Source organism: Apteryx mantelli, chromosome 27, assembly GCF_036417845.1.
Source record: "Apteryx mantelli isolate bAptMan1 chromosome 27, bAptMan1.hap1, whole genome shotgun sequence".
Taxonomy (NCBI): domain Eukaryota; kingdom Metazoa; phylum Chordata; class Aves; order Apterygiformes; family Apterygidae; genus Apteryx; species Apteryx mantelli.
The window spans coordinates 5,533,481-5,555,178 of NC_090004.1; the positions used below are offsets into that span (position 1 = coordinate 5,533,481).

Below are 21,698 nucleotides of genomic sequence, written 5' to 3' on the forward strand. Positions count from 1 at the left end.
GGCAGCCACAGCAGCCCTTCCACCTCTGCTGGCCCCACTCGGGCTGTGAGCCTTGAATCTTGGAGGCTAGGTAGCAGCTGGCCCAGGATTTGTACAGTTATCAGCGTTAGTGCTTCCCTCTGGTGGTGAGGAAACAGCCTGAGACAGATGCTGTACCCATCAGCTGGGATAGACGGACACCGCTAAATCACCAGTGGGAGAAACCCTGGATCTCTGTTGAGAAAGGGTGGAAATCGGCTCCAGTATTTGGACTGAGGACCTGAAAGTAGGTCTCACTGGGCTCTTTTTCTTTTGTGTGTCCTCCTCTAAAGGGAGAGACGTCTCTGAGTGGGTTGAATTTATTGCTCTTTGTGCTCCTGCAAGCGTGATCCCCCACCCTCCCCTTGTTCTTTTTCAGAGCATCTGAAGAAATGCAGAAGGAAGAAGAAAGGCTCTCTGCAAGCTCCTGGCCCCAGTCAATTACTATGGATATATGTAAGGTACCTGAAAACACCTCCAAATGCACTGCGAACACCATGCCCATGGAGTGCTTCATGGTTCTCAGCACACAAGCGCAGAAGATAAGCATTACCACACTATGCTGCCTCTTTGGGACACTGTGCACTTTAGAGAACTGTCTGGTGTTGTATCTGATTTTCTCTTCCCCCACAATTCGGAAAAAACCTTCCTACCTCTTTATTAGCAGCCTTGCCTTGGCTGACATCCTGGCCAGCATCATCTTCGTCTCTAGCTTTGTTAACTTCCATGTCTTTAATAAAACTGACTCCTCTAAAGAAACGTTCCTGCTGAAGCTGGGAGGGGTCAACACATCCTTCACAGCATCCCTGAGCAGTTTGCTGCTGACAGCCCTGGACCGTTACATCTCCATCAGCCGGCCCTCCGAATACAAGTCTCTTGTGACAAGGAAGAGAGCATGGGTAGCCCTGGGGGTACTCTGGGTGACATGTGTGACCATTTCCTCCCTGCCGCTGCTGGGCTGGAACTGCTGCACACTCAATTCAGCCTGCTCTGAGCTGTTCCCGTTTGTGGATGACAACTATTTGTCAAGCTGGATCTGCCTCGTCATGGTCCTGCTGGCGTCGATAGTCTGTGCCTACGCACACGTGCTGTGGAAGGCTCATCAGCACGTGGCTTACATGGGGAAGCACCAAGTGCAAGGCGGGAAGCAAAATGCCAGGATGAGGATGGACGTCATGCTGGCCAAGACACTAGTGATGGTACTGACTGTCCTCATGGTGTGCTGGTCTCCAGTTCTGGTTCTCATGATCTACGGCATCTTTGTGAAGCTGAGCATTCAGCTTCGGAGGGTGTTTGCCTTCTGCAGCACCCTCTGCCTGTTGAATTCCATGGTGAACCCCATTATTTATGCCCTGCGGAGCAAAGAGCTATATTCTTCCCTGAGGATGGCCTTTTCTCGGTTCAGGAGGCAGCTGAGGGCCACGGGGGACAGCCCAGAAGCAGAGAGCACCCACAAGTCCTCAGCAATAGAGACTGTCTGTGAAGAAACACGTATAACATAGGGAGGCAGCAGTGGAAAGTCTGAGCGTGGGCTGGTGGAAAGAGTCTGGCTCACTTTTCTTTTGAATAGTTTTTCTTTTCTCTTCTCTGAGGAGGTCCTAAGAGATGATGAATCAGATGCCTGTCATGGAACCAGCTCCCTCTGACGCTTTTCTTAGACACTGGGACATAAAGTACACAGACTTCACACGGACAGCTGGTCCATGTGCTGTGCTATCAAATGGAGGCTGCAGAGATACCAGTGCCACACAATGGTGTGGCAGTCAAGAGCCTTCTGCAGACTCCCATGGGTCAATGGATGTAAACGGGGTCCATACCCCCAAACAGCAGATCCTAATATTTTATGACAGCTCTTCCTGCCTGGCCTTCTGCCTGTCTAGCCAGTCACCTCCTAACCCGTTTTTCTTACCTTCAGTGATGTCTTCCTCACCCTCTCTTAAAATACAGACAAACTCAAGCAAAACCCTCTGCAGAACTTCAGGCGCACTAGAAATAACTAGGCATCATATAACTCTGTCTCTAAACCTTTAACTGGGCATGGTCAAAACTATGCAAGCACTATCAGCAAAGTGCTAATAGCACATCATTAAGTGGCAGAGGTATATCTATTTATACCAGTCCTGAATGCAGTCCCAGGGTGTTATGTGTCAACAGCATGGTGACACAAGGTCTTCAGGTCCTGGCAAGCGGGGGAGAACGACACCGACTCATGACAAGGCTCCCTCCACCTGTTAATACCTTGGTGCATCATTGCAGTAGCAGGACCTGCAGCAGCAGAGGAGGTAACTGAGCCTTTGCTGGAAAAAGTTATGCCCTGAAAATTATTTCACTGGACTTGCTTGCAAACTGTCCTAGCTAATCACATCTCACAGCATTTAAGGTTGTATTGATTTTAGTGCTTAATTCTTTATGTAGGAAAACTAACATGTTCTCACTGTGGTTTATAGACTCTGCAATAGTTGAGAGTTTCAAGATGAATCTCACACTGCAGGCACCACATTTCAGTCAGGAAGTTTAAGGAAACATAATCTGTGCGATACAGATATTTGTTCATTTGGATGTAGTGTATTTGGATGTCGTGTAATTAAACATTAAAACCATTTTTCAGCCTCTTCTTCCCTTAACCTCTGGGACACAAGATCCTCCCCTCCATGCAACAGGTTCAAAACTAACCTTGGCCAGATATTCTGACCGTAAGAAATGGATTCTTTTGCAAAATACACGAAAGCGGCAGTTTTAGTTGGTCAGAAGCACAGTGGCCGTCGCAGTTTGGTGCCAGCTCTTTCTCAGCAGCGGCTGTAACGCAGCCGCGCCAACCGCCCGGCCCGCGGTGGGGCGGGAGGCCCAGCACCGCCCCGGGTCACAGCCTCGAGGCGCTCGGACTTCGCCCTCTTCCCTCACAGGGGCCTCACCTGCGGGCCCGGGAGCGAGGCCCTAGGCCCACACGAGACGAGACGCGCTGGCCGCTGGCGCGGAGGCCGCGGGGGCTGAGGGAGGGTCTCACACCAGGCGCCGGCAGCCTCCCACCGCGCGTCTCACCCCCACAGCAGGGCCGCCGGCGCTGAGGCGCGGGCGTGTGGGCTCTGTCCCCGAGGCCTTTCTCTTACCTTGGCCACACACGGGCGAGGCGCAGGCCGGCTGCGGGGGGCACACGAGACGGCTGGAGCAGGGCGGACCCGGTGTTCTAGGCAGGGAGGGAGCAAGAAGCAGGACTTCAGCCCGGGGTGCGAGTCGCACAGCAGCCTCGAACCCATGGCGCCTCTCTAGCAATGGCGCCCACCGCGCATCGCCTTTGCCTCGCTAGTAATGGCGGCCAGCGCGCGTCGCCTTTGCCCCGCTAGCAATGGCGGCGGCCGCACTTACGTCACGCGGCGGCGGGGCGGGGGCGCCATGGCGGCCGGCGAGCTCCTGTGGCTGGCGGCGGCGGGGCTGGCGGCGGCGGGGCTGGCGCTGGCCGAGCCGCGCTACCGCCCGGACTGGGCCAGCCTGGACGCGCGGCCGGTGCCGGCCTGGTTCGACGGGGCCAAGGTGGGCGTGTTCGTGCACTGGGGGGTGTTCGCCGTCCCGGCCTGGGGCTCCGAGTGGTTCTGGTGGCACTGGCGGGGCGAGCACCGCGCCGACTACGAGCGCTTCGTGCGCAGCCGCTACCCGCCCGCCACCACCTACGCGGACTTCGCGCCCCTCTTCACCGCCCGCGACTTCCGGCCCCGCGAGTGGGCCCGGCTCTTCCAGCGGGCCGGTGCCAGGTGTGTGCCGGGGCGCCCGCCTGGGCGGCCCGGGGGGAAGGGAGGTCCCTGAGGGGATCCCTGAAGAGACTTGTGAGGGGATTCCTGAAGAGATAGGGAATCCTTGAGGGGATGGAGGATCCCTGAAGAGATGGTGGGTTCGTGAGGGGATGGGGGATCCCTGAGGGATGGAGGATCCCTGAAGAGATGGGGGGGTCCATGAGGGGATCCCTGAGGCGATGGGGGTCCGTGAGGGGATGGAGGATCTGTGAGGGGATGAGAGACCCCTGAAAGGGTCCCTGATGGGATGAGGGATCCCTGAAGGGATGGGAAGTACCTGAGGGGCTCTGCCCTGTGTCACTGAGGAGATAGCGGTGTCCCTGAAGGGTTGGCAGGTCCGTGAGGGGATGGGGGTGTCCCTGAGCCATGCCCAGGGTCCCTGAGCAGACAGTGGGTCCCTGAGGGGACGGGGGATCCCAGAGGGGACGGAGGGACCACGTCTGGGCATCCCTGAGGGGATGGCGGGTCCCTGAGCAGTGCCCAAGGGTCCCTGGGGGGCCATGCCCAGCGGTCCTGAGGAGATGGCAAGTCTTATACCTCATGAGTGTCAGTCATTCATTCTTTACCAGTATTAAAGACCATTTAAGAGCTTTACTGTTTTGGAATTTTCTTCTAAATTTAAAGGGTAATGAAAGGGGTTTCTAAAGAGGATTCCACACAGCACAGTTATTCAGTCCCGTGCTCTCTCAGTTACCAGGTTTGCCAGTGAGCCTGAGGAATATCTTAGGGAGTTCCTTTGTCCTCCTGACTGAGTATTCTCCTTTTCCTCAGGTATGTGGTCCTGACAGCAAAGCATCATGAAGGCTTCACAAACTGGGGGTCACCTGTGTCCTGGAGCTGGAACTCTCTGGATACGGGGCCCCACCGAGATCTTGTAGGAGAGCTGGGACAAGCTCTCAGGGAGAGGTACATCGCTGCCAACCTTTGTTGTTCCTTTTATCTTTGTGCATTAAATTCTTCTGGCTGTTCTTAATAAGCAGCTGAAAATCCTGAGTTTAGGATGAAAACAGTAGTGCTTGCAAAGTTGTGAAATCTGTGAAATAATAGTGCTAATAATTTAATTCTTAATCCCTGCTACCAGCCTAACTCTTTCCTCTCTCTTTTCAATCTTTTAGCAACATACGCTATGGACTGTATCATTCTCTGTTGGAGTGGTTTAATCCACTCTATGTGGCTGACAAAGAAAGTGGCTTCAAGACCCAGAGCTTCGTTTTACAGAAGACAATGCCAGAACTTTATGACCTTGTCTTAAGGTAAGAGCTGCAACCGATTAGGACTCAAGAACATTTCTTGGTTTTCATACTGTAGGGAAAGGTGCAAACTGGATGCAGAGAAGAGGGACGACAAACGTTAATTTTTGCCAAGGTGACTCTGTTTTCTTAGCAGGAGTGATCTGAGGTATTTAGAAAAGGGGTCATTTTGTTGCCCTGTGAATAATCTAACTTGTGCAGTAATGTAGGGAAAAGGCTTAGATGCAAGAACAATACCCTTTAATGCAGTGTTTGTGCACAGTAGCTTTAAAAGTGGAGCAAGCTGCTTAATATTAAGTAGAGTAGAAAAGCAATTTCACTGTGAATTTACCTCCTTGCTTTGCTTTCCTGAGTTGACAAAAATACCAGGCTTAGACATGTGTTGCTCAGAATGGCCGTTGTTCCAGGTAACGAATGTGCCTCCTAATTGCCACTGAGATGCAATCTTCTGTTTTTGGAAGAATTGCATCATGTATTCAACTGCGATCAACACACCATTCTTTGCTGCTGCAAGAAGCTCACTTGTGGCTTTGTCTGAAATAGGAAATGATAGCATAAAACTCCTCACAATGTCAGGCAATGGGAAGAGGAAGTGAAGATAGACTCCAGAAGTAAGAAAGGCAGTGCTGTGACAGGCTTCCTTTGGGGTAGCAGAAAATAAGAAGCCATTTTGAAATAACATTCATCTCTCTGTTAGATATAAACCAGATTTGATTTGGTCGGATGGAGACTGGGAAGCTCCGGAGTCATACTGGAATTCTACCTCTTTCCTTGCCTGGCTTTATAACGATAGTCCTGTCAAGGTATTGCTCTCAGCTATCCTTCATGGCTTCTAGCACTCTGTAGGTGTGAAAGTTTGGCAGCAGTGAGGTGTGACTGTGGTCAGGTCAGAAATCCATTTGACAGATGCCAACCATGTGCTTTATTCTTTCATCAAAAATAAAAAGTCTGTGCTCTGCTCCTGTGAGAAGACTCTGGTATCCAAATCAGAACTTGAAGGAGAAGGCACAGGCCTGTTCCTTTACAGCAAACATGTGGGAGGCTCAGAGACTAGGAGCCTTGTTGCCTCAACTTCTTGAATGAATAGAGAGAGTTTCTTCCATAGAGGGATTCAGCCTTTTCTGGAGGATCCTCTCTCTCTTTTTCTTGATTAGACAGAGAGCCTTAGATATTTAGCCTCCTAACCTGGATGCCTCACTTAACTTAGGAGGGATGAATGGAAGCTGAAAAGTCCAAGACAAAACACTTTCCCTTCTGAGCTGTGGCTCTCCTTTCAGGACACTGTTGTTGTGAATGATCGTTGGTGTAATAACTGCTCTTGCCATCATGGAGGCTACTACAATTGTGCTGACAAATACAAACCAGGTACCCTGCTGGCTCACAAGTGGGAGATGTGCTCCTCTATTGACAAGCTTTCCTGGGGGTATCGAAGCAACATGCATATTGATGAGTTAATGGATGAAGCAAGTATCATTGAGGTAAGAAATCTTAAGTCAAAATAACAGGTGTCGGGAAGTTGCTGAGAATTAGAGGTTTCTTTCCTCCTGCTGCTTGCAGAAAGACTTGTCATGTGCTTTATGCAACCAGGGTGAAGTTAAAGGAGTATTTGATGAGGACAAAGCACTCCTCAGGTGCCCGTGTCTTTGTTGTCAGAAGTGAAGATAAATCAATTTGTTACCTTGGTTTATCTGTCACAGGAACTAGTGCAGACTGTGAGTTTTGGAGGCAACTACCTTCTCAATGTGGGCCCTACAAAAGAAGGGGTGATTGTTCCCATCTTCCAAGACAGACTTCTGGCACTTGGGAGGTGGCTGGACACTAATGGGGAGGCAATTTATGAATCAAAGCCATGGAGAGTACAGATGGAGAACAGCACAGACGGTGTCTGGTAAGGACTCCATTGCTCAATACCATCCTGAAACAGAAACCTAACACGGACTGAGACTTCCAGAGCTGACATTTCTTTCTTATTTGTTCTTAAATTTAGTACTCTCTGAAGTGTTGCCATCAGGTATGGATGGCTTTTAGGAAATATCCTACAACCAGAGTGCTCAGTTCCTGTCCCTGAGTGTTATGTAAGGAATATCTTGCTGTGCACATGCAGTTGGAAAGGAGAGAATAAAAGTCAGGGCTTCAGCCATCTTGCTTAATTAAAAAAAACCAAATCTTCCTTAAAAAAATTTCCATGCTGTTGCTGTCAGGACTGTTTAAGTAGTGGTCCTGGCTAGTCTGAGTTGCATAAATATATTTTGTCTAAACTCATGCCATCTGTGAATGTAGTGATATTTGCTTTTAAGCTGTTGTATAATAGTACTGCTCACTGTTACCCAACTGTTACATCTTACTTGCTGAGAAAGGCATAGTAAGTGAGCCAAGAGCCAGAAACCCTACAAAAAAGTTGTTTTTTTTCAAGTGTGCTCAAATGTGTTCAGCCTAGAAATGCAGAGCAATGAAAAGATCAGCAAAAGGCAGTGTGTCCACTCTGTTGATCACAGCCTGAAACAAGGACAGATGAGCAAATGACGTCTGCTTGTAGGGAGCATGTGTGGACTTTGTGTGGGTTTCATCAGCCAGTGCTGACTAGATAAGTGGTGGGTCCAAAGTGACACATTTTGGAACGAGAGGAAAATAGGTGACCCCTGTATGACAACAGTAGGGAAGCTGGTGTTCTTGTGTTGTCTGGAAAGGTCAAGCTCATGTCTGACTCTTGTATGGAGCTCTTCACGTCACTGAACTGTTGCTCTCTTAGGTATACTTCTAAAGGACCAGTTGTCTATGCCATCTTTCTGACCTGGCCCCAGGACAGTCTGTTGAAGCTCTCTTCACCTGTTCCATCCCCAGACATGCAAGTAAGGAACTTTAAAAGAGGATAATGAACTTTGAGAGCCCGTCTCAGGCACACGCACTAGGAAGGCTCAGCCTGACTTCATTTGGTAACTGGTGGGAGTGCAAAAGTTGTCGTCTCTTACTTCTTGTCCTGGGACTCACTGTCCCTCCAACTGATCCTTGCAGCATCCCAGGTTATTCTTCAAGCTTCAGGTCACTGTCCTGTAGAACAGTGGATAGGACTTGGCAGGACAGGCCCATAGTCTGCCACAGAACAGGTAGGGACGCTTCTTCCCTGCAGTCTTTTGCTCATATTGACACAGTGAGGAAAAGTAAATGAAAAATGTCTCGCATAGCAGAAGGGATCACTGGTATAATGTCTCAAATTCAGATCAGGTGCATTGACCTGCTAATTGTAAATGCAATTGTAAGTGACGCAAATGCTGGAGTGCCCTTTGCTCTAAACAAACACAAGTAAAGACTTTGCAGTAAAAAGAACTGCAGTCAAATGTTTGGCCCCAAAATATCCCTTGTGTTGCCTTTTGTGCGCTATGACTTATGGGTAGAAATGCACAAGACCACTCTGAATGTGTAGGAATGCTGTACAGGAACTGCAAATGTGTTAGGTGTACTAGGATGTGCGAGGGGAAAACACCTGTGTGAGCTGCAACTGAGTGTCCCTTCCCTCTTTCTGCAGGTGACCATGTTGGGTCTTGCAGGGGCTCTGAAGTGGCAGAAGTCCCCCGATAAAGGACTGCTGATAACTTTGCCCTATGTGCCTCCATCTCTTGTATCTGCTCAGTCTGGCTGGACTGTCAAGCTTGAGGGTGTGAAATGACAGCTGTGGGATGAAAGCAGCAATCTGCCCCTACTTTTCTTTTAATTTGAGGCTAAGACATTTTTTTCATTTATTGTTGAATAAATTGCTTTTCTCTCAGTAGAACTGCTCTTCTAAGGCACTTTGTCTATAAGTGATCCTGGTATGTGTGGACCTCTTTTGGGAGGAAAGGACTGACCTCTCTGCCCAGCAGTTCCTGCTGACAGAGGGGGAAGTTTGGACTGGTTTGCAGTATTCTTCTGCTGAGATGTGCGACTGCTGGTGAGGCAAACATCTAAACTTGAAATTACAGGGTTTTTGTTTTAAAGCGGAGCTTCTTGGCAGATGTTTCTGCTTCACTACCACGATTAAAGGTGCTGAAGTTGGACAAGAATCTGAGTTGAGCTGTCAGACCACGCCATACAGTATCTAGGTGTTACAGCAGTGAGTGCATTAGCAGTGCCTGAATGTGGCAGCTCACTCAGAGGATATTTATCTGCCGAGGAGGAGATCTGCTCATTAGCAATGAGAAGATTCAGACTGTTGGAGCAGCCCACAGGTCGCGTGGAGCAGTGGGAGCTGTGCCCACGTGCAGGCCAGGGAGCCAGGCTACACACAGCAGCTGGGACCAGGCTTCCCGGGCAGGAGCAGGCCCCGTCACTTCCATGGCTTAATCTACTCATTGCCATCTACTAGTTATCAAATTAATTTTGATAACTACTGTGAAAGTCTTGTATGTGCAGTCAGGAAGCCTTGCTTGTGACAGGCATGCTCTAAAGAAGATCAGTTACAGTGTCATCTCAGATTCCTGCATATGATGTACTTTCATATAAGTAAAAAGTTACTGTATGAACTGTATTGTATTACTTTAGTCTTGATTAAACAATTATGATCACATACTTCCATCGTGAGTAAATATCATGGATGTTTATTGTTTGAAGTGGATTAGAAGAAATTCATCTATAGAAAATTGTAATCTAACATTAATACAAATTCATTAGCAAACCTGTATTTGTATTCTGATGGAGACAGCTATAAGCAAAAGACAGTTTTGTGTTTTCATGTGAACTGGAGAGAGATGCCACTGGTCTGAATTGAACCTACAGCCTCTTCTGCTTCCTGTGTTGATGTTGAACTTCTCTAAAAAGAAGAATTGAACAATATGTACTTAAAATTAGGAAATTCCTCATAATAGTTTGTTCTTCTGCACACAGTTGTGAAGGCCTTGCAGCATTGCATAGAGGCTTTACGTTGTTGCTATACAATGTGCTGCAAACAAAAGTTGCCAGAACACTTGTAGCATAGAGCAAGCTAAGCCCAAGCGCGCTGTGACGTGCCCTGGGTCGCTGTTGGGGAACCTGTTACTCAATTAACAAATAATGGCCTGTACTGCTGAAGCTATGTGGACTTCAGAGAACTGGCACTGACGGGTGCAGCGCAGGGACTGCCAGAGCCCCGCGCGCTTGGAGAGCATCACCCTGGCTCCAGCGATGATGCTGTTGCGAAGACAGGAAAAAGATCAAGTTGCAGCCCTTTTGTCGTTCCCCAGTAACCTCTGCTCAGGCTGGTGCTGCGTGAGGGCCGGGGCCCCGTCCAAACCAAACACGGCGTGTTTGTTCAGCAGCGTAAGCGTGCGGAAAGCCGCAGTATAAGTACGCGGGCCCCGGGCCCCTTCCAGCACCCGTGCCCGGTGTCCCGAGGGGAAGCATGCCGCAGTGCGCCATGGGGTCGCTGCCGCGGGACGGCTGCCGCGGACAGGTACTGCCTGGGCCCTCTCTCCCGATGGGGACCGGGGAGCCCCGGGGGCCCCTGGCAGCTGGAGGGGACGAGGCCGGGCCGGGGAAGAGGCCTGGAGGCGGCGGCGGCGCTGCCGAGGCTGCCCCGGCTCGGGGGGTCCCGGCGCCGCGGGAGGAGGCCCCGCCCCCAGATCACGTGCCCGCGGCAGCCCCGCCCCCCGGGCCACGTGGGCGGGGCGCGGTCACGTGAGGGGAGGGCGGGCGGCCATGGCGGCGGTGCGGCGGTCGCTGCCGCGCTGGGCGGTGTCGCTGCGGCCGGTGAGCGGGGCCGGCGGCGGCGGCGAGCGGGGCCGGCGGCGGGGCTCGGTCTCAAGCTCTCTCCCTCTCTCCGCAGGTCAGCGCGGCGGCGGCGGGCGCCTTCCCGAAGCGCGTCAAGGTGGTGGAAGTGGGGCCGCGCGACGGGCTGCAGAACGAGAAGGTACGGCCGGGCCGCGGGCCTCCCCGGGGCTCCCGTGGGCCTCCCCGGGGCCGCCGCGCCCCTCGGCACCTCCCGGTAAACCGCGTCTGGCCCAGCGCCTGGACCGCTCCCCTGCGCTCCTGCGGCAGAGGGGCTGCTGCAGCGATGCCTGAGCTTCTGCTGCGGCGGGAAAGCTCGCCGTGAAATAACGGAGGCTTCAGGTTATTTTGCTTCCTCTCTTCTTCTCTAGAATGTTGTGCCGACGCCGGTGAAGATCAATTTAATCAATATGCTCTCGGAAACCGGACTCCAGGTTATAGAGGCCACCAGCTTTGTCTCGCCCAGATGGGTTCCGCAGGTCAGTGTTTGGATGGGGTTTGCCGTTGTTTGTTGTCAGAAATGCATGCTAATACATAGTAACATGATAAAAAGATTCTGCTCGCTCTCAAATCCTTGTTGCCATATCTGTAACTGGACAAGAAGCAGCAAAGCTTAATAAAGGAGCTTGCAATAGCCTAGACCTTCCTTTTGGACCTTGAATAGGAGCAAACGCACAACTCAAATACAAACAACTGAGTGTACATGTGTTTACATGAGCTTGGGGGGGTGACTGAACTATGATCCTTTAAAGTGTGCGATGCTGTTTGCTCTTAGAAGACCCATTTTTCTTATTGCTGAATGTTGCTGTTCCCATTTAAAAAATAAATTTGTAAACTTATTTTTTAATTTACAGAAGCAGATGAATATCTTGATTTCACCCTTAAAAATCTGTCTTTGTTTAATGTGCAGATGGCTGATCATACAGAAGTTATGCAAGGAATTAATAAGTTGCCTGGTATTAGTTATCCTGTCCTGACTCCTAACCTGAAAGGATTTCAAGCAGCGGTAAGAGATCATAGAGTCTTAAAGTTTGTAGTGTCTCGTGCACAGGGTTGCCTAGGAAGGAACATTTCAACTTTGGTTAAGGCTGGAAATGTAGTATATTCTTTTATTCCAATAAGCAGCATTTCATCTGGTGGCCCCTTTAAAGGGGATCATTCTACTAGGGAACTAGAAACCTATTGTTTATAATAGAAAATACCTTGTTGCATTTTCTTTAAAAAAAAAAAAAAAAAAAGACTTCTGTTAATTGACAACAACGTTTCAATCTCATCTCCCTGTCCTACAGCTCTCCTGACTTAATCCAGCAGATGTAGCTTTACCGCTGCATCTGTAGCTTAACACTTCTTTTGAGGCCAAATTTGGATGTCTCACGTTTTTGCTGTAGAATGAACTGAGGAAAGAATTGGGTAGTTGGGGGAAAATCTTTTTTGTAAAATAGAAGAACTGTAGTCATGATTGTGCTTTTTATTTCCCTTGGGGATGAAATCAGTTCACTTCCTTGACTTATACTTTCTATTGGCAGGTGGCAGCAGGGGCCAAAGAAGTGTCTATCTTTGGAGCAGCGTCTGAGCTCTTCACTAAGAAGAATATTAACTGCTCCATAGAGGAGAGTTTGGAGAGATTTGGTGAAGTTATGAAAGCAGCGAGAGCAGCCAGCATTCCAGTCCGGGGGTAAGAAGAGTGACCGCTGTGAGCTTAGCGTTGAGCAGGCCAAATGGGGGGACGTGACTCTTTGGAGTCCTGCCTGTACAGCGCTGGAGAGCAGAATTTCTTTTAAAGCTGTACCTTCTTGTGGGGGGGTTCTGTGGATTGCTGCAATCGGATTTGAGCTCAATGCATGGAGGGGCATTAATTTGGTAGCAGCACCACACTAATAAAGCTCCAGTTATTGGCTTAGTGCAAAGTCTGTACAGCTCACAGCAGTTTATACTCGTGCAGATAGATTTACCCTCCATGTAATAATTCTATCTTCAGCTTTACCAAAGGAACCAAAATAATATTAGCTTCTCAGCAGACATCCTACCTTGAAGTGCATAGATCTAAAAGACTAACAGTCTGGTTGAGTCTGGTCTTGACCAACTTTTCATTTGCATGGAATAAATAATTTTGAAATAATTAATTGGGTAATTTTTTTTCCACTGGATTACATGTGGACTTTTAGAATATGAAAAGAAATCTTCCATTGTATAGAGCATACAAGGTGCTGCACAGGTCAGCAGTCACAGGCTGTGGCTAATTTAGCCTTTATAATCTCACTTCAGTTCTTTAATTAAGGTTTTTGGTTTTTGGTTTTTTTTAACTATAGCTATGTCTCCTGTGTCCTTGGCTGTCCCTATGAAGGGAAGATTTCTGCAGCTAAAGTTGCAGAGGTGAGTTCATCATAAATATAACCAGAATTTCTGAGAGGTTTTTGGTTCCCTTGTATGGCTGTGAATCAGATCCCAGTGGCTGGAGGAGGTGTCAAACCACCTCACTGAAGACGGGGGGAGGTTACAGCTAATTGCCACCTCAGAGAGGGAAGGCTGGATCCAGCTGAAGTGGCTGGGGGCGTTCAGAGAGGTGCATGGACCTGGAGATCTTTGTACCTAGAGAAGAATCTCCCAGCGATTAGCCATGGCTGTTGTGCGTGCTGTGGTTACGCTGTACAGCAGGTATCCAGCCCTGGCAAAGGTAATGACAAAGATGTTTTCTCAGTAAGCATCTTGGCCTTTGGACAGGTCTCCAAGAAGATGTACTCGATGGGGTGTTACGAGATTTCCCTTGGTGACACCATTGGCATTGGGACCCCAGGAAGCATGAAAGAGATGCTGACAGCAGTCATGAAAGAGGTGCCAGTTGGGGCTCTTGCTGTTCACTGCCACGATACTTACGGGCAAGCTCTTGCCAACATCTTGGTAGCACTTCAGGTAAGGTGGTTTCTTTGCAGTGTTGCATCTTTCCTTGAGTTTCTTCTCTGCTTGCTTGTGAACTGTAGGTTTTCGGAACAGGACCATAATCTGTCCTTTAATAGGATTTTACAAATGATAACTTTGTTCACAGATGGGTGTGAGCGTGGTTGATGCTTCCGTTGCTGGTCTTGGAGGCTGCCCCTATGCCCAAGGAGCGTCAGGAAATGTTGCTACGGAGGACTTGGTGTACATGCTGAACGGCCTGGGGATCCACACGGTGAGTGCAAGTAGCCTTTGCCCGGAGCTGCAGAGCCTCTCGTGCTACAGTTCTGTTTGTCTGGCTGAAGGCCTTGTTCTGCTGCGCAATCTCACTGCCTGCGCTGTTGGGAGCGTTTCCTCCTGCCCCTCTTTCAGAGCAGTGCTGTGCAATTAGACAGTCGCTGTCAGAACCGCACTAGCGAGCAGCTGGCACTGAGGGTCTTTTTAAAATACCCTTCAGCCTCCCTTTCCCCCTGCTACTGATCTGTCCCAGGGATGAGTTGTTACTGGGCGGCTTTACGGGGCAGAACGGGTACCAATGCGTGTTGTATTCTTCATCCCATTCAGGGTGTGGATCTGCAGAAGCTGATGGATACAGGTACATTTATTTGCAATGCTCTGAACAGAAGAACCAATTCCAAAGTGTCCCAGGCAACCTGTAGACTGTGATACTGAGTCAAGTTTGTCCTTGAATCGAGTCGGAGAAGAAAGCAAGGATCTGGAATTGGCCAGGTTTCCCTTCCTTTCTGCTGCCTCTGTCCTTCAGTGCTCTGAGAGGAAGTGCATAATTCACTAGAATCTATGAAGAAATGAAAAGAAACAAGAATACTCTATCCAACCTTGAACACGTTAAACACTTTCCTTGGGGAGGGGACTCAGTCTGAGGGAGAAGTAGAGGATGCACCACTGCCTTTGCATAGAGAACAAAGCGCTGCAGTCTCTGGCATCGGCTCAGAACAGTGTCCGGTAAATTCTACCTCAAGAGTATGTTGCCATAAATAACCAGCAAAGGATAAACCCCAGCTCTTCTGGTCAGAGCACTTCTCCAGGTCAGGCTTGACCCTTCTGCCCTTCTTTCTCCTCCTGTCAGGAAAAAAAGCTACAACTGTTAAGACTGAAGCTGAAAGATGCTCCTATGTGATTCAAAGCGAGGATCAAGGAGCAACTGTGGATGTTCTGTCTTAGCATTTAAGGATTGTAACAAAGGACTGTATCTGTTGTAAGATACTTTTAAATAGTAGGAGTAATAAACATATTATTTAATATTCTAAAATACTAGAAATCCGTTTTAATGAAGCCAGGAAAAGAGCTTTTGCTGCTCATTTCGTTCCAAGTGCCTGTTCCTGCAGCACTCACTCTTGGAGGAAACACTGTACTGTGGTGGCCTGCAGTCTGTCCACAGCGAGCAGACGCTTTGAAGCAGGCTTATTCTGTGCGTGTGTGTACTCCTCAGCGGTAGACAGGTTCTAGAGCAGGCTCCTTGCTATCCTTCCTATTTAAAATAAACTATCAAATAAATTATTTTTGAAAGCAGAGATAATTGCAGAATGTTGTTTTTGGGCCTGGTGGGCTTGTTTTGTACCCTCTTGCTGCGTGTTTCTTTGACTGTCTGAGCTGCTCACAAGACTACCCCTCCGTGTTTCTCTACGCCGCTTAAACACCCTGTACCGCTTCAATAAACTGTGCTGTTTTAAATAAATCCGCGTTTTTCAACCCGCGGGCCGGCCGCCGGGGGGCGGTGCGGGGCCAGCCCTGCTTCTCCCCCGCCCCACCGCACGCATGGTCTAATCCAGCCCCGCCCTCCCCCCGGGAGCACCAATGGCCGCAGCCCCTTAGCCGCGCCCCCCCTCCCGCCTCTCCCTCGTGGTCGCGCCCGCGCCTGCGCGCGCCGTGGCTTTTGGCCCCGCCGCCGCCCCGTACTTGGCGTGTCGGTGACGCGTCTCCATGGGGCAGCGGTGCGCGTGGCAGCGCGGGGGGCGGGCGGGGCGGGCAGGGCCCGTCTTAAAGCGGCCGCGGGGGCAGCGCGAGCGAGCGAGGCGGGCGGCGGCGGCCGGAGCTGCGGGCGAGCGAGCGAGCGGCACCGGCGGGGAGACGCGGCCAGGCCCGACCCGGCCCCTGAGGTAACCCCGGCCTAGCGCTGAGGCGAGCCCCGTCCCCGTCCCCGCCCCGCAGGCCGCTCTGGGCCCCGACCCCACCGGTAGCCCCGCTCCCGGGCCCTGAGGTAACGGCCGTCCCCACCCCACAAGCAGCCCCCGGGCTCTGAGGCCACCCCCGGCCCCACAGCTCAGCCCCAGCCCCATAAATCATCCCCGGGCCCCACAGGTAACCCCCCAGCCCTTCCCCCTCAGGTAATACCCAGCCCCTCAGGTCACCCCTGGCCCCACAGGTAGCCCCGGTCCCAGCTCCTCAGGTAGCCCCAACCCCAGCCCCGCAGGTAACCCCTGGCCCCCTCAGGTAACCCCAGCCCCACAGGTGACCCTGTCCCATTGCTGTGCCACGTCTGCACCCCGTTCCGCCGGCCGTGCCCCATCCCGCTGGCCGTGCCCTGTGGCACTAGCTGTGCCATGGTCACACCCTGTCCTGCTTGGCCGTGCCCTGTCCCACTTACTGCTTATCTGTTGGGCAAAGAGCAGCTTTATTTCATTTTTCTGGCCCTTGTCTTGCCCAGCTCAGGCCGTGACTTTCCCTGGAGATGCCCTTGCTGGCTGCTGGAGCAGGACTGGGCAGCCTGGCAAGAGATCCCAGCTTTCTGCTGGCCTGTTTGCAGATGATGATTGTTTAACGGTTTCAGCTGGGTGGGTTTGAGTTGGAAACTCTGTGCTGAGAGTGACTTTCTCTGAAGTCACTCAGGGAGGAAGTTTTCCCTGTGATGCCTCCATATTCCCTGATAATAAAGTCAATTCTCCCTTCTTCCCACTGGGTAGGAGCAGCAAGAACTGCTGGGCTGTAGGTGCTGGTGGGGCTGGTGTCTTTTAGCCCTCTGCTCCAAGGGACAAAGGTTTCTTTGTAGGATATTTTCCATGTCTCTGCTGGGCTTGTGTATGCCAACAAATATCCCTGTAATCTGTAGTGACCCAGCGCCTACCTCCCTGGGAAGCGGAAACAGAGAGGGGCCAGAGCTGGGGCTGGGAAGGGAGGCTGTGAGGACTGGAGGCACCACTGTAGAGGCAGGGGCATCAGAGCCAGAGAGAAAACAGGGAACAATGAGAAAAGGACAGAGCTGATGCCCCTTGTAGTGACCCCCAAATTAATGCCATTAATTAGCCTGAGGGATTTGTGCTGAAGGATATGGGTGACACCAGGGTCTTGGTTGGATTCAAGCTGTGACAAATGTCAGAAAAGCAATAAACCCTCCCAGACCCGGATGCGCAATTCCCATGGACAAGGGTGTGCTACGACCTGCCCAGCTGGTTCCTCTCCGGACCGGTGCCAGGCTGGGAGGGCCTAGAGGCAGCGCTGACGTGACAGCCTCCAAACCCGCCCTGCCCTGCCCGAGCTCCTGGCCATCGCACCGCCTCAGGCCGCTCCACACTGTGCTCTGCCTTGAAGGGTCTTCCCTCCCCAGGTAACGATGGCGGAGAAGATCCTGGTGACCGGTGGAGCTGGTTATATCGGCAGCCACTGCGTGCTGGAGCTGGTGGAGGCCGGCTACGTCCCTGTGGTCATAGACAACTTTCACAATGCCATCCGAGGTACAGAAAGCCTTGTCCCTCCCCATGCAATGGGCTCAGCCCTGTCAGCCTGTGCTGGGAACTCATCCATCCCAGTGCCTAACCCCTTTCCGCTTCCCCAGGGGCAGATGTGCTCCCTGAGAGCCTCCGGCGTGTGCAGCAGATCGTGCACCAGCCCATCCTTTTCCAGGAGCTGGATATCACAGATGCGGCAGCGCTGCAGGAGCTCTTCAGCAAGGTGAGAGCAGGAGCTGCAATGTCCCAGGGTGGCCTCGTGCGCTCTCTGAGGTTGGGGCAGTGCGAAGGGGTTCGTGCTGGGGCCGGGAGGCAGGAGAGGGAGGTGAAGTGGGCAGGAGGCGAGAGGAGAGGACAGCACTGAGGACATGCTGTGACCAGTGAATGCTCCTCTGTGGGCAACGGAGACCATGTGAGGCAGCTGAGTGGTGCTCCGGGAGAGACTTCGGACTGGCTTCTGCCTCGAGTCTCTGCCTTTCTCTCTGAAGGAAATGTTCTTCCTGACCGTGCAGGCCCTTCCTTTTATCCCAGAATAAATTAACCTTAATTGACAAGCCCCCTTTGCACCCAGAACCAGCAGTGATGAAAAACCAGGAGCTGCCCCCGATCTCCCTTTGCTGTGGCGCTAATACAGGGCTCTTCCTCCCTCTGCAGCACCGCTTCTCGGCTGTGATGCACTTTGCGGGGCTGAAGGCGGTGGGGGAGTCTGTGCAGAAGCCCCTGGAGTACTACAGGGTGAACCTCACCGGCACCATCCGGCTGCTGGAGGTGAGCAGAGCCGGGAGGCAGCGCGCGGTGCTGAGCTGCGTGTGGCCCGGGGGGAAGCGGCTGCCTGGGGAGCAAAGCGCAGCGGGAGCTGCAGGGCAGGGGGTGGCAGGGGGCTGCCGGCGCATTTCAACAAACGCGGGGTCCCGAGGGCGGAGGAACCCAGCAGCGGGTGACCCTGCCATCACGCCGCAGCCCAGTTTGGTGCTGCACGGGCAGGATCGAAGGGCCTTCGCTGTGCTGCTGCCTGCACGGAGAGGAGGCGAGTGGTGCTAGCAGGGGTCCTGCCTGCTTGTCCCTGCCTGCCTGTTCCCATGAGGACGGAAAGCACAAAATCTTTCTTTGGGGTTCTTTAATGTTCCCCTGGGCTGGGGACTGGGATGGCCGGACCCTCTGAGCCCCTGGGGACTCGGCCCTGCCTGGCGTGACCTGTAAGGTGTCCACGGAGGGGTGAGCCGCGTGGCTGAGCTGGGGGCATGGCGCTCCCTGGCTCAGTGGCGCGTGGTCCCTGCTCCCCCAGGCCATGAAAGCCCACGGCGTGAGGAACATCGTGTTCAGCAGCTCTGCCACTGTCTACGGAGACCCCAAGTACCTGCCCCTGGACGAGAACCACCCCGTTGGAGGCTGCACCAACCCCTACGGCAAATCCAAGTACTTCATTGAAGAGATGATTCGAGATCTCTGCAAAGCGGAGAAGGTGAGGAGCCACCCTGAGGCGCGCAGGGCCGGGAGCTGAGGCCTTTCCCCTTGGAGCGCTCCGGGGTTGGGGTTATGGCTGCCCAGCCAGGCCAGGCAGCGCTGCACAGCTCCCCACACCCCCAAACAGCCTGGGGAACGTTGCACCCTCCCCAGACAGTCCTCTGTGTGTGTGTGTCTTCCTAGGACTGGAACGCTGTTATCCTGCGCTATTTCAACCCTATCGGTGCCCATGAGTCAGGCATGATCGGAGAAGATCCTCAAGGGATTCCGAACAACCTCATGCCTTACGTGGCTCAGGTACTGCCCAGCTGCAGCCGTTGAGGACCCCGGGGTTCGTGTTTCCCGTGCACGTCGCGCAGGCGGGCTGGGCTCTCACAGGCTTCTCTCTGTGCAGGTGGCAGTGGGGCGCCGGGACGTCCTGAGCGTGTTCGGGGACGACTACAAGACAGATGATGGAACGGGTGCGTTGCGGTTTGGCCCCCCCGGGCAGGCAGAGCGGCTCCCCGGCGTGGCTGCGCCCCGGGCGGGAGGGCCGCGTGCTCACCTTCCCTGTCCCCGCAGGTGTCAGGGATTACATCCACGTTGTGGATTTGGCCAAGGGCCATATCGCTGCTTTGAAGAAGCTCAAAGAAAACTGCGGCTGCAAGGTACTGGGAGCGCCGTGGCTGTGGGGCAGGGACGGGTGCAGGGCGCTCCGTGCGCTGCAAGGGACCCACAGCCTCGCGGGCACGGGCCCAGGGTGGAGCTGGGAGGGCTCTGACCCCTCCTGCACCCAGGGATGGGGCAGCCCCCCCCCCCCCCGCCCCAGGCTGTGCTCGCAGGCCCATCTGTCCCCACTGCCCCTGTGTCTTCTGCCTTAATGGGGATTTGCAACGTTTCTCTCGCTCTACTTGTGTCCCGCCGCAAAGCAAGCGCCCCAGGGAGGGAGGGCAGCGCGCTGAGAGGACGGGCAGAGGGCAGCGGTGAAGGAGAGCACAGATTTCTCCCCCATCCCCTGAGCCGCCGGGAGCCCAGCACGGGCCCGGCCACGGCTGCGGCCCCCCAGACCCTTCCCCCAAGGCTTGCGAAGACTAAAGCCCCTGTGGCAGGGCCCAGGCTGAGCTCTCGCAGCCTGCGGGGAGCTAAGGGGAGGCTTTGCCCTTCTGCCCATGCAGAAGGAGTCGACACTTGTCCCTTATCCTCCTTGCAGATCTACAATCTGGGCACAGGCACCGGCTATTCTGTCCTCCAGATGGTCCGGGCCATGGAGAAAGCCTCGGGGAGGGAGGTAAGGTCGGAGCCACGGCCTGCAGGGAGCACGGAGCCAGCCGGTGCCCCGGCAGCCCTCGCGTGCGTTTGTGGCAGCTGCTGGCTCCGCTCCCGCAGCTCCCAGACCGCAGCTCCTGTCCCCATCCCCGCTCCCGGGCGCTGGGGCAGGTGCGAGTCCCCTCAGCTGAGCCACGGGAGCCCCCCCGTCCCCATGGCGCTGCTTTTCCCACAGATCAAGTACAAGATCACGGGCCGGCGGGAGGGAGACGTGGCCTCCTGCTACGCCAACCCGGCGCTGGCTGAGCGCGAGCTGGGCTGGAAGGCTGCTTTTGGCTTGGACAAGATGTGTAAGAGCAACCCCCCTCCCCGGCCTGCCGTGCCACCGCCGGCTGCCCCCTCCTGCCCCATCCCTCACCCCCATCCCTCTCCTGTTGCAGGCGAGGACCTGTGGCGGTGGCAGCTGCAGAATCCCACGGGCTTCAGCAAGAACTGAGCCAGGCTACGGGGCCGCGGGCATGTCCGGCTGCTGCAGGCCCTTGCTCGGCGGCCCTGCCTGCACCCTCGCAAGGTCCTAGTGCGGTTGCGATAGTCCCGGATGAATTTCCAACCCTTCCCTCCCACCCACCTACCTTTTGCATGGGGTGGGAGGCCCCTCAGCCTCCTCCCTGTTCTTCCTCCCCCTCCCCCCAGGTCCTCTTCATCTCATAGACCAGGAACGCAAGGAAAAGCAGAGCCGGGGCCTGGCCTTGGCCTAGGGCAGAAAATCCCCTTGTGGGAACGTACCGGGGCTGCTGCTGGCCTCAGCAAGGAGAAGCTGCTCAGCTGGGCCCTGCAACCGCTGCTGGAGCTGCTCCTGGGCCATCCCATTCCCAGCCTGGCCCTCTGCTTCCCCAGGTCCGGGAGCAGGGGGAGGTTCCTGCCACCTGCGTGGGGCCCCCACTGCCCCCCAGGCCTGGGGCCAGAGACGGCTGCCGTCTCCCTCACCTACCTCATGGCCTCAGGCTGCCACATCTTCCCCTCACCCCCACAGGGACCCGCAGTCACAGCCTGAGGCCGTTGGCCCCACAAAGTGGCAGTGGCTCCTTCCCCCAGCCCTGGGGGCTGCCCTGCTTCGCCTGCCCCCAGTGCGGGCCTGGGGCCAGACTCGCATCTCCCCTCCCCTCCTGCCCAGCCGGCGGAGCCCAGGCCCGCGGCCCCCCAGCTCCCAGGCACCGGTTAGCAAAGCAACCCCGACGTGCTTGGGCGAGTGATCATGGCCACCAGCGCTGGTCCCAGCCACGCGGCTCCCTCAGCCCCAAGGACCGTGTCTCCGTGCCGGGCATCAGGAATTCAGAGCTGGCTGGTGTCTGGTTTCACTTCTAAGTTGCCTGTGGCAGCCACTTCCATAACCGGGTGGCCAAGGGCTGCCCAGGAGAAGGCTCCACTTGGCTGTCAAATACTGGTCCTATTTATTACTGGCAGCTCTAACGGCTTCGTTAGGCAGTGATGATGCAGCCGGTCTGGTTTGCTGTCACTTGGATTAATAACTTATGCTACTAAATTATGAATGGAGCTTTTGATTTGTTTTTAAATAAACTTTCTTACTTTCTAAGTAGCAGCTG

The 21,698-nt window shown here is 53.6% G+C and overlaps 4 protein-coding genes across 7 annotated transcripts; all 4 read left to right on the top strand.

Moving 5' to 3' along the window:
- Positions 1-464: 464 nt before the first annotated feature.
- CNR2 (cannabinoid receptor 2) lies at positions 465-1,545 on the top strand. Its single transcript, XM_013953375.2, has one exon. It carries the CDS (start codon positions 465-467, stop codon positions 1,518-1,520), a length of 1,056 nt encoding a protein of 351 aa, XP_013808829.1. The 3' UTR covers positions 1,521-1,545.
- Positions 1,546-3,408: 1,863 nt separating this feature from the next.
- FUCA1 (alpha-L-fucosidase 1) lies at positions 3,409-9,595 on the top strand. The gene is made up of 8 exons (XM_067311342.1): positions 3,409-3,764; positions 4,575-4,709; positions 4,919-5,056; positions 5,751-5,856; positions 6,331-6,531; positions 6,751-6,941; positions 7,803-7,902; positions 8,577-9,595. The coding sequence occupies exons 1-8, from the start codon at positions 3,409-3,411 to the stop codon at positions 8,715-8,717; spliced, it is 1,368 nt and encodes a 455-aa protein (XP_067167443.1). The 3' UTR covers positions 8,718-9,595.
- Positions 9,596-9,820: 225 nt separating this feature from the next.
- Positions 9,821-15,379, top strand: HMGCL (3-hydroxy-3-methylglutaryl-CoA lyase). 3 transcript variants are annotated; one of them, XM_067311343.1, is made up of 9 exons: positions 9,821-10,321; positions 10,827-10,910; positions 11,140-11,247; positions 11,679-11,774; positions 12,295-12,443; positions 13,078-13,141; positions 13,490-13,678; positions 13,812-13,937; positions 14,267-15,379. In XM_067311343.1, exons 1-9 carry the CDS (start codon positions 10,187-10,189, stop codon positions 14,366-14,368), a joined length of 1,053 nt encoding a protein of 350 aa, XP_067167444.1. In that variant the 5' UTR covers positions 9,821-10,186; the 3' UTR covers positions 14,369-15,379. The 3 variants fall into 3 exon arrangements, with proteins under 3 accessions (XP_067167444.1, XP_067167446.1, XP_067167445.1); XM_067311345.1 differs by lacking the exon at positions 9,821-10,321 and adding an exon at positions 10,352-10,454; XM_067311344.1 differs by lacking the exon at positions 9,821-10,321 and adding an exon at positions 10,691-10,750.
- Positions 15,380-15,718: 339 nt separating this feature from the next.
- GALE (UDP-galactose-4-epimerase) lies at positions 15,719-20,671 on the top strand. 2 transcript variants are annotated; one of them, XM_067311346.1, is made up of 11 exons: positions 15,719-15,819; positions 17,265-17,391; positions 17,493-17,608; positions 18,040-18,153; positions 18,671-18,847; positions 19,033-19,146; positions 19,244-19,310; positions 19,411-19,496; positions 20,039-20,116; positions 20,330-20,444; positions 20,535-20,671. In XM_067311346.1, exons 2-11 carry the CDS (start codon positions 17,271-17,273, stop codon positions 20,588-20,590), a joined length of 1,044 nt encoding a protein of 347 aa, XP_067167447.1. In that variant the 5' UTR covers positions 15,719-15,819; positions 17,265-17,270; the 3' UTR covers positions 20,591-20,671. The 2 variants fall into 2 exon arrangements, with proteins under 2 accessions (XP_067167447.1, XP_067167448.1); XM_067311347.1 differs by having other exon boundaries at positions 15,726-15,819; positions 17,021-17,391.
- The last annotated feature ends 1,027 nt before the right edge of the window (positions 20,672-21,698 follow it).

Coding starts and splice junctions, on each gene's coding strand:
- CNR2 (XM_013953375.2), top strand. CDS start 465: ATGGATATATGTAAGGTACCTGAAAACACCTCCAAATGCACTGCGAAC.
- FUCA1 (XM_067311342.1), top strand. CDS start 3,409: ATGGCGGCCGGCGAGCTCCTGTGGCTGGCGGCGGCGGGGCTGGCGGCG. Junction 5,857..6,330: donor ATAACGATAGTCCTGTCAAG/GTATTGCTCTCA, acceptor CTCTCCTTTCAG/GACACTGTTGTTGTGAATGA. Junction 6,532..6,750: donor ATGAAGCAAGTATCATTGAG/GTAAGAAATCTT, acceptor TATCTGTCACAG/GAACTAGTGCAGACTGTGAG.
- HMGCL (XM_067311343.1), top strand. CDS start 10,187: ATGATGCTGTTGCGAAGACAGGAAAAAGATCAAGTTGCAGCCCTTTTG. Junction 12,444..13,077: donor GCCAGCATTCCAGTCCGGGG/GTAAGAAGAGTG, acceptor TTTTAACTATAG/CTATGTCTCCTGTGTCCTTG. Junction 13,938..14,266: donor ACGGCCTGGGGATCCACACG/GTGAGTGCAAGT, acceptor CATCCCATTCAG/GGTGTGGATCTGCAGAAGCT.
- GALE (XM_067311346.1), top strand. CDS start 17,271: ATGGCGGAGAAGATCCTGGTGACCGGTGGAGCTGGTTATATCGGCAGC. Junction 17,392..17,492: donor CTTTCACAATGCCATCCGAG/GTACAGAAAGCC, acceptor CCGCTTCCCCAG/GGGCAGATGTGCTCCCTGAG. Junction 19,497..20,038: donor AAGAAAACTGCGGCTGCAAG/GTACTGGGAGCG, acceptor TCCTCCTTGCAG/ATCTACAATCTGGGCACAGG.